At 39.6% G+C, this 11,218-nt stretch overlaps 1 protein-coding gene across 1 annotated transcript; it reads right to left on the minus strand.

The window, feature by feature from the left end:
• Positions 1–5,079: 5,079 nt before the first annotated feature.
• Positions 5,080–6,827, minus strand: LOC146552357 (B2 bradykinin receptor-like). Its single transcript, XM_085257756.1, has 2 exons — positions 6,771–6,827; positions 5,080–6,017 (listed from the first exon to the last, which is right to left on the minus strand). The coding sequence occupies exon 2, from the start codon at positions 5,983–5,985 to the stop codon at positions 5,080–5,082; it is 906 nt and encodes a 301-aa protein (XP_085113882.1). The 5' UTR covers positions 5,986–6,017; positions 6,771–6,827.
• Between the last annotated feature and the right edge of the window lie 4,391 nt (positions 6,828–11,218).

Below are 11,218 nucleotides of genomic sequence, written 5' to 3' on the forward strand. Positions count from 1 at the left end.
TTGGAGTAAATCTAGTATCCTGCTCATGTGAAATGGCAGTGGATTAGGAACACCAGGAGAAATGCCAGGTTGGTGGTGGACTTCTCAATTTTTAAACAGAACAGAGCCACACGGTTTTCCTACCGTAGTAGGTTATTTTGTTGAGGATAAGTTAAACCTGACCACTCCTGTAAGATGCAAACTGTGGAATACATTTTTTGTTACATCTTTTCACATCGGAGTCCCGTGGAGTTCTTTTTCCTCTTCAAACTGATGTACGCGTGTGAAGCACGGGAAAACTGGTCTCACGGCTTACACAAAGCTAATTATATCAGGAGTGCAATGACTTCGTCATTTGTGTTGTTTTGGTTTCCAGATATTGTCACAGAGCCAAATTTGGACGGGATTCTAAACAAAAAACCAGAAAAGATATCATTTTAAGTGTCTCTTTTCTGGCATATTGTCGTTACTATGTTGTTACTCTGGAGATGCAGAGATGCATGTCTATTTAAGTAACACTGATATTCAGTACAAAATACTCAAAATGCTCATATTTCAATTAGTTCCCAAAGAGGCTGAATCAAAATAATAATTTTTAGAAAGCAGTGGCAAAATCCAAGCTCTGTGATTTGATAGTGTAGTTATGTAGTGATGCTTGTTTTTGCTGGGCTAACAAAACTTTCATTATCTAGTTTTAGTCAGTGGCACAAAAAGCTGTAGGCACAGGATCATAGGTCGGTGGATCATAGGTTACCTAGGTTCAGCTGTGTCCCTGCCCACAGCGTGATCACCACACTTGTAAACAGGAGCACAACTGCACATGAAAATGGCTGCAAATGATGAAAAGAATATCTGCTAAAACCAAGCAGATTTTAGTATGAATCATGAAAAAGTTATATATGAGATATGTAAACTCTAAAATACTTACTTTCAGATTATGGTCATTTTTTCCAGGAAATAATGTTGTTTGAGTATTTTACAGGATACATAATTTACAGAGATCTTATCTATCTTCCGTACCAAGAGCGCTTTACAATTCACAGTGTCATTTTCACACCAACAATCACCTGAAACGTCAAGTCATGAGTATACATATTCTAACCTTTGCAGCCACTTAAAAAATCCGGAAGACTTCATTATATGTGTGTGTAAGTTTGAATAAATACATTTGTATGAATATATTCATGCAAATGAAATTACTGTATGGGGCTGGGAAAAAGTGTTGCCCCAAATGCAGACTACTGGAGACTTGAAGAAACAAAAAAGTGAGCTTCACTACAGGAACTAAAATAAAGCCAGAAGGAGTGATATTTCTGACAGCACCCAGAAATGCAATAATAATCACAGGAACACTAACAAAAAGAAGACGACGCAAGCTAAGCCAAGAAAAACCACAAATCAAGACAGCTGCTTATTAATTCTCTGAGTTTGAAACCGTCTGCTAGACTGTTTCTCACAACTTGACTAGTGCAGAAGGAAATGATGATAGCAGGGATGATAAAACTAAAAATGATCAGCATCCTCTCCATCATTAGATATGGATCTTTTATGAGGTTAAATGTGCATTTAGCAGAGGTGGGACCAAGTCATTGTTTTGCAAGTCTCAAGTAAGTCTCAAGTCTTTATCCTCAAGTCTCAAGTCAAGTCTCAAGTAATGTCAGGCAAGTCAGAGTCGAGTCTCAAGTCACTGGTGTAAAAGTCCGAGTCAAGTCACAAGTCTGAAACTTTGAATTTCAAGTCCTTTCGAGTCTTTAAAAAAAACAAACGAAAAAATAATGTTGCAGTTATATGCTAAATGTAAATATTAGACCATGTAATTTTAAAATCTGTGTTTTTCTCAACACATACAAAATAGTGAACTTAGAAAATATACACAAATTGTGAAATTGCACCTCTTTAAAATGCAGCTCAATTAAACCTAGCTCCAAGAATAATTTTCACCGACAGTTCTGAGATACGCTGCATGTTATTCTTGGATGCGGTTGTAGGACCAGCTTTAAAATCGCATGACAAAAATATCATACACATTAAAAAAAACTGTATCACCAACGTAGCCTGGAAAACATTTGCTAGTTAGATGAAGTCAGCTATCTCATCTTAGCATATTTATATGCATATTTATAATTATACGGTTCTTGGAGTGAGTGCATACACTCATGAAGTTTAGTAACTTCCGGTCACTGCAACAAGCCCAGGTACAGTTTACCGACGGATGGGTGCAGGACCTTGAAATGCACCGTGTAGAACGAAAGACCATCATACGTATCATAAGTTTACCAGTCTCACAAATCGTCGTCATAAATACACATTCGTTAACCGTTTATTAATAGGACCTTTGAGCTCAACGGTAATTAATTAGTAGTGGAAATAATTTCTGGTAGCATCACAGAAATGTAGCAGTGACAATAATATTGTATGCTGTAATCGTACTGGACAATTAGTGATACAAAAAACCTGTTTTATCCTGTGAATAAAAGTATGTGTTTTTGTCAGTGTACCATAATAACAGAAGCGAAACGCAATATTGTGTCAGGACAATTTACTATTTATGCACAATAAATAAAGGAGCATAGCGCGACAATTTCTGTTCAGCGCCAGACTTGCTTGTAACCTATATCACCAATTATGTTAAGAAAAATGACGCATTAACTACAACAGCAGACTGACCTTTGTGTAAATGCTTGGAGCAGACTAACCTGTGAGCTGGAGGGTTCTGGGACGTTATATTTGGTCTTTGAATGGCTGCAATCCAGTCGCCTCTTTGTTACTTCGGAAACATGGCTCGAACAATTTCTCTTCAACGACATAATCCGATAACAACCGATCTCTTTACCCGTCGGCTTCCCGTGGCTGTCATGCGACCGGCTATTGCAGTTAATAATACAACAGCTTCTTGACATTTTTGTGTTTCTTTTTATCGCTGTGTGACTGATTTTAATTGAAAGCCTGCGTGCGCTAGTACCGCTTGCCACGAGTTCCCAGAATCCTTTGCGGTTCTACCCGTGAATGACGTCACATTTTCAATCTCCATATAATATGCATGTTAAATTTTATATTTGGGGTAAAATATCAAGTCTTTTCAAGTAAACAGGTTCAAGTCCAATTCAAGTCCCAAGTCATTGGTGTAAAAGTCCAAGTCAAGTCACAAGTCTTAGAACATTTTTTCAAGTCAAGTCTAAAGTCATAAAATTAATGACTCGAGTCTGACTCGAGTCCAAGTCATGTGACTCGAGTCCACACCTCTGGCATTTAGTAACATTTGACTGAGGGTGAATTTTGAACGTCCTGTAGATGACTGTGTGAAGAGCAAAGACCCCACCCAAACAGACATCCCAGTTTGGTGTAAATGCCCTACTCTTCCTCTCATAGGAAAGCACCAGTGCAACATAGGGCTGCTCAATTAATCGAATTTTAATCTCGATTACGATCTGGGCTTTCAACGACCATTAAAAATGACTGAGCCGATTATTAGCCCCTCCCTCGTGCTTTACTCTCGCGCTGCTCCATGTGGCAAATCGAGCGCACCGCTCTGCATTTCGAATACCTGTCACAACAATTAAGAAGAGAACCCGAGGGAAGCTCGGAAAGCTAAGTAGAAGTTATTTGGAGAGGAGAGTGACTGCCATTGGTTGAACAGAGGTAAAAAAAAACTTCAGTGGTGTGGAAACATTATGGGTTCGCAGAGTCATAGACATAGTGTGTAAACTTTGCTACAGTGTCTTAGCTGCACCACAGAGCAACACTGCAAAGTTCACTAAACATAGATGTTTACATTTTTCATTTATTTCTTATATTGCAAACATTTGCACTGCATCAGTATTTGCACACTATTTTATATTATTTTTTGACAATCTTTAAAGTCATTATTCAATACATTGTTATTGTTAAATAAATATCGTCAAATAATCGAGATCTCAATTTCAGTGAAAATAATCATGATTATCATTTTTGCCATAATCGAGCAGCCCTAGTGCAACACAATGATCTATGCTAACCTGAACAAGGAAGTATCTTCTGCAGAATGTATTCGTGTTGATAACAGCTGATGACACTTTGCATAGAATATCATTGAAAGACCATCTGTTATCAGCCCAGAAGCTCACACAGCACACCACACATATATACACTCGTAAACAGGAGCACCATTGCACATGAAAATAATTGCAAATGCAAAAAATGAATTTCTGATGCAAATCCCAGAAGATTAGTTCTGTAGCTGCAGAATTACCAGAAACTGCAAAACAACTGCAAAAAAACCAAAACAAAACAAAACAAAAAACCAAACCAAACCAAACCAGTGGTGCCTGTCAGTTGCTCAGATGGTAGCTGTCAGCTTTATGCAGGTTACACATAGATTTACACACTCTGCTCCCAGGTAAGTCACCTAGTATGATAGCCACAACCCTAATAATCCTATTTGGATGATATGAGTCAGTGGCAGAAACACAATCATATAATAATGAAAAACAAATCAACAACCCAAGCAGAAAACTTAGTTTATCAGTTCCCAGAGTCAGAACCAGACACGGAGAAGCTGCATTCAGCTTTTATGCTCCTTATAGCTGGAACAAACTCCCAGAAAGCCTCAGATCAGCTGAAACACTCAGTTTATTTAAATCCAGGTTGAAGACTCACCTATTCTCAGCTGCATTTGAATAAAGCACCAAATCCACACTTTAAGCTTAAATTTCAAAACTTACATTTAACTACTGATTTTATCTACTGTTCTGATTTTATCTGTTTTGATTTTATATACTGTTGTTTGTTTGTTTGTTTGTTTGTTAATTAGTTAGTTTATTTGCTTGTTTTATTCAATTTTAAATCATGCTTTTTATTTGTTCTTGTTTCTAATGTCTCTGTAAAGCACTTTGAATCACCTTGTTGTTGAATTGTGCTATACAAATAAACTTGCCTTGCCTTGCCTTGCCTTTAAAACCCTTCTAGCAAAATAAGTTTTTTAAGTTATGGAAGCTGCTATAGCGTCTTCTCTCTAAGATCACACCTTACGCTGCCAATGTAAGAATATATATATGAACACAAAGGCTCCTAATGCTTGAATGAATAATTGCCAGTTTAATTTTTCAAACTTTAAGGCTTTTTTCACTGCTTGAAGAATTCCTTTGTCCTGTTCTGGAAGCTTTTTCCAATGATGATGTAGAGAATGGGGTTAAGGACAGTGTCAAAGAAGGCTAAGCACACACAGACCAACTCGATGATTTCCAGCATGTGACATTTCTGACTGTCAGTGTTTTCGAACACAAGTGTTTTCACGCAGAATATCACCCTGCAGATCAGGCATGACAGTACAACTGCCAGGATGAGAGTCGTGGTCTTCTGCTCTGTTCTCTCAGGTTTTAAAAACCCCATTCGCTTTTTTCTCAGAATTGTAATAATTCTGACAGAACAGAACAAAATAATGATAACAGGGATGATAAAGCTGAATAATAGGTCTCTCACCTCATACAGCAGATATTGATCTAGTGAAGTGGAGTCGACTATACATTCAGTAATATTTGACTGAGGGTTCAATTTTACCTTACTGTAGATGAATATGGGGAAAGCAAAGACCAAACCAAAACTCCACACAAACAGACATCCCAGTTTGGCATAAAATGGCCTGCTCATCAACTCGTGGAAAAGTGGGTGCACCAGTGCCACATAACAATCTAAGATAGCCAGAACAAGAAAGTAGATATTGCAAAATAAATGCATTCTCACACCAGCTTGTACCAGCATGCACAGGCTTTCACCAAAAGGCCAGTCAATGCTTAATCTTACATCATCAGTCCAGAAGGGCAAACAGCACATCAGAACAAGATGAGTTCCAGTCAAGTTGCTCAAGTAGATCTCAGTCACAGTGCAGGCCTTCTTGTGGAGGCAGAAAACCATCAGCACAAACGCATTAAAGATGATTGCAAGCAGGCAGATGACATAAACTGGAGCCAGAGTGAAGTCATTGTCAACAAAACAATGCTCTTCACTTGCGTTGCTTTGGTTTCCGGACATCTTCAGTGTCAGGAATTAAGTTGGCAGGGATGCTGGAGTGAAATAAAGGATACCAAAATAGAAAACATAAATATAATTTTAACTGGTATTGTTCTAACATAATTTGTTATGATGACAGAAAACATAGATACACCTAATTCTGAATAAGACTGATATGTAACTACCCGGCTTCAGACCCCGAGCGACTTGAATTGGATAAGCAGAAGAAAATGGATTGATATATAGTATTTGATTCAGTTTTAAAGACCATCATCATATTAGAAAACATGCATAACCAATGCACATTTTACATCATATTTAGAGCTGAGCGTGCTTTCCAGCATCATCGCTAGAGCACCAGCTACGTAAAACAAGTTCACAAGTTTAGTATTTCCATCCTCACATTTGGACACAATTTAAAAGAATTAAAATTTAGATTTATTATATTTTTTGGGGGCAGTCTTTATTAAATACATTTTTGTTTGTGTTAAATACATTACTATAAACGTTGTTACTGCATGAGGCTGAATTTGATCAAAACACAAAACATGCTGAGACAAACATGCTGAGACAAAATCAGTTAATCTGGAGTCTACTTGTCGACACGTTACAGTACACCTAAGAACATCACTGCTTCCAAAACCTGTGCAGCTGTTAAACTGAAGAAATTTCCTTTTTTATACAGATAGTGCCAAAAGGTCAAAAACACTGTTCCTGATGGACAGTGATTTAGACCTTGCAAATATTCCAACTAAAGGTAAAGACATAAGAAAGTAAATTCCAAGCCAAATTAAGCGTTTACATACCTTGCAGGCAAATTAGTCTGTGCTCCTGATGGAAAAAGAGCAAACAGCCAGCTACACTCTCTCAGTACCTTCTGCTACAGTCTTCTTTCTGAAACGCTTAATTTAAAGAAGAAACTAAACTGATAGTCAAGTGATTTCAGATAAGAGAGACATCACACCCAGTCTATGACCACTTCCTTGACTCTTCAATGAAGTCCTTAGTTACTTCTAAACATTTTTTTCTCTGGGTTGATTTTATTAACAAAAATGACCCTATTATGGACAGAGAAAATTTTCCATTTATTAACTTAATGGCAACATGTTAGACGCTGTCGTTATCGATTAAAATACCAATACGGGACTTACTCTGCTGTAAGAACACCATAATACTGATGATCCAACAAAGAAAGTCAGAGACAACATGTACACAAAATGTGATGAACGGAGGTGAAACAGGTGGGGAACAGAACAGAGCTGAGGTAAGTCAGGAAATAGGAAAGGGCAGAGAAAGCAAGTAAAACTAAACGACATGGGCAGAAACAGAAACTTTAAAAGTAAAGACAGGAACTGATGAAAGGGAGCAGACAAACCAGAATACATACAAACCAAAATGGTGCGATAAGACAGACTGAGCACGACACGAGGAGACATAATGACAGAGACAACTAGATACGAGACATGAGGAACAAAATCAACACACACATAAAGTAATCATGAAGAGTCTGCACAGCTGGAGATAACAAGGCATAGCAGAATCTAGACACAAACGGGAAAGGTAAAAAAATATAGACCACAAGAGGCCAAAGACCCAAATTAAAAAGACGAAGCAACAAAACAGGGCAAAGCCTAACATTAAGACGGGGACTTGACAGTAAAACACCAGAGGAACTAAAATAACGCCAGAAGGGGGGATATTTCTGACAGAACCCAGAAATGCAATAATAATCACAGGCACACTAACAAAGCTCAGCCTAAAATAATAATTAAACTAAAGCTCAAGAACAGCAATGAAAAGCAAACTAAAATGCTCAATTATAAGAAGAAGACGCAAGATAAGCCAAGAAAAATTGCAAAACATGACAGCTGCTTAATTCTCTGAGTGTTTAAACCCACTGCTAGACTGTTTCTCAGAGCTTTTCTAATGCTGTGCAGAAGGATAACAGGGATGATAAAACTAAAAATAATCAGCATCCTCTCCATCATTAGATATGGATCTTTTGTGAGATTAAATGTGCATTCAGTAACATTTGACTGAGGGTGAATTTTGACCTTCCTGTAGATGAATGCGTGAAGAGTAAAGACCCCACACAAACAGACATCCCAGTTTGGTGTAAAATGCCCTACTCTTCCTCTCATAGGAAAGCACCAGTGCAACATGTGATCTATGCTAACCTGAACAAGGAAGTATCTTCTGCAGAATGCATTCGTGTTGATAACAGCTGATGACACTTTGCATAGGATATCACTGAAAGACCATCTGTTATCAGCCCAGAAGCTCACACAGCACACCACACATATATACACTCGTAAACAGGAGCACCATTGCACATGAAAATGGTTGGAAATGCAAAAAATGAATTTCTGCTGCAGATCCCAGAAGATTAGTTGTTCCTTTGGTACTTAAGATGACAGACAACATTTATTTATATTGATAAATATATTTCTATATAACAGTGTTTGAGGGTACTCCTTTAAAGATTGATGTGTAGGTGCACCTCACTTATATATTTATGTATGTATAAATTATATTTATAATAGGCGAGACCTGTGTTTGGTTCTCTAAACTGTGGCATGCTTGTTATCAGATCATCAGATAGTTGGATGTTTTGCTTATATTTTCAGTAGTTTTGTTAGATGATGGTATATATGGCACTTCACAGCATTCATCTTTCAGTGACAAACATTATTTTTTTCAATGTATTTCACTTTATTTTAGGCTATCATCAGTTTAGAAAGCGTTCATGGCCAGTTTTTATTTTCTAGGATTCATTATTTACAGCAAGAGTAGATTTGCATGAAAGGAAATGGTTTGTAATGGACAGATGCAAGGTGATCAATGGCCACAGCCTCGTGCAGTAAAGATGTATCACAAGACGGTTGATCTGTTTGTCTCACTAACAAACTAAACATGGCATTTTTAGAGGGTATAGCAGCCATGGCAGTTTGTCTTGAAACAGCAACAGTAATCTCCACATTTAGACCTTTTTCTAAAAATCCATTTTCGGCTTTAATCTCGAAATATTGACCTTAAAAAAACTTCACTTATGTGCAAATAAAGTGGCAGGTAATTTTAAATTCTATCAGCTCAACACACAGCGAACACACAAACTGTTTGTATGCTGTGTCGCACAGTGTGTTGCTAGCTAAAGGCCCAGCTGCTGTCTTTCACAGGGAGAGAAAGAGTGAGAGATAACTTTACTCTGAGAATAGAATAGAATAGAATAGAATTCAACTTTATTGTCATTGCACATGCACAGGTACAGGGCAACGAAATGCAGTTTGCATCCATCCAGAAGTGCTTTAGTGATATAGATATATTACAATATATATTAGCAATAGTATAGATCTGTAAGTATATTACAGAAATGGGTCTATTATGGTATGTTATAATGTACACGGTATGAAGTATGTTGTGAATATTCTATAACTATAAGTATGTACAGGCTGTAGTGAGTGCAAGCTATGTACAGGCTATGAACAGGATATAAATATGAAAAAAAAAAACTATACAGAAATCTGAGATATACAGCTATACAGAAATGTGAACTATGCAAGTTGTAAACAGTTGTAGGATTAAAAATTATCGTATGTACAGAATGATTATTTACACAGAACTATACAGTAGTGCAGTTAAGATAAGTGAGATATGTGGATAATTCCTACAGAGGCTATATAAAGTGCTGGTGGTTGTGAGTGGTGGTTCAGTCCATGTTATTATTGTGTGTTTGAGGGTACAGTTGTCCATTGTGTGTGTGTGTGTGTGTGTATGTTCAGTCCATGTGTTAAGGTGGGTCAGATGTCAGGGGGCAGAGTTCAGGAGTCTGACAGCTGTGGGGAAGAAGCTGTTCCGGTACCTGGTGGTCTTAGTCCGGAGGCTCCTGTGGCGCCTCCCAGAGGGCAGGAGGGTGAAGAGTCCATGTGATGGGTGACTGGGGTCTTTGATGATTTTCCCAGCCCTTTTCAGACACCGCTTCCTGTAGATGTCTTTTATGGCAGGAAGTGGTGCTCCGGTGATGCGCAGGGCAGTTTTCACGACCCTCTGCAACGCCTTCCGGTCCGAGGCAGAGCAGTTCCCGTACCAGACTGTTATACAGTTGGTCAGGATGCTCTCGATGGTGCAACGATAGAAGTTCACCAGGATGTCTGAGGACAGGTGGTTCTTCCTCAGAGTCCTCAAGAAGAAGAGGCGCTGGTGAGCCTTCTTGACCAGCTTGGAGCAGTTGGTCGTCCAGGTGAGATCCTCGGAGATGTGGACTCCCAGGAACTTGAAGCTGCTCACACGCTCCACAGCCGTCCCCTTAATGTGGATGGGTGGATGTGGGTCAGCATTCCTCCTGTAGTCCACGATGAGCTCCTTGGTCTTCTCGGTGTTAAGCAGCAGGTTGTTTCTGTCGCACCACTCAGCCAGACGATCCACCTCCTCCCTGTAGGCGGCCTCATCGTTGTCACTGATGAGGCCAATCACCGTGGTGTCATCTGCAAACTTAACGATGGTGTTGGAACCATCAGCAGGTCTGCAGTCGTGGGTGAAGAGGGAGTAGAGGAAAGGGCTCATCACACAGCCTTGTGGTACACCGGTGTTCATCGTGATTGTAGATGAGCAGCGGTTATCCAGCCGGACATGTTGGGGGCGGTTGGTCAGGAAGTCCAGTAACCATTTGCAGATGAGGGAACTGATGCCCAGGTCTGTCAGTTTCCTGATGAGTTGTGAGGGGTGGATTGTATTGAATGCTGAACTGAAGTCTATAAACAGCATTCTGGCGTAGGTGTTGTTGTTGTCCAGGTGTGAGAGGAGACAGGATTTCAAGTGTGCTAGGACCAGCTGCTCTAAGCACTTAGTGATGATGGGGGTGAGTGCTACTGGGCGGTAGTCATTGAAGCTAGATGGGTTGGAGTTTTTGGGTATCGGGATGATGGAGGTGGATTTGAAGCAGGTCGGTACCACAGCGTGGACCAAGGACAGGTTGAATATGTCTGTGAGCACTCGTGCAAGCTCCCCAGAACACGCTCTGAGAACACGCCCGGGGATGCCATCAGGACCTGCAGCCTTGTGGACATTGATCCTGCTCAGCACCGCTCCTACATCGGTGGGGGAGAGAGTCAGAGGCTGGTGGTCTGGCGTCATGTCTGTTTTGGTTGTGGTTGTGGGGTTCCCGCGCTCAAAACGAGCATAAAAGTTGTTGAGCTCGTTGAGGAAGGAGACATCAGAGGATGCGGGGGAGGGTTTGGTGGTCCTGTAGTCTGTAATG

Source organism: Mchenga conophoros, linkage group LG19 (assembly GCF_057382185.1).
Source record: "Mchenga conophoros isolate Kocher_MC1m ecotype Shallow Benthic linkage group LG19, M_conophoros_male_GT1.1, whole genome shotgun sequence".
Classification (NCBI taxonomy): domain Eukaryota; kingdom Metazoa; phylum Chordata; class Actinopteri; order Cichliformes; family Cichlidae; genus Mchenga; species Mchenga conophoros.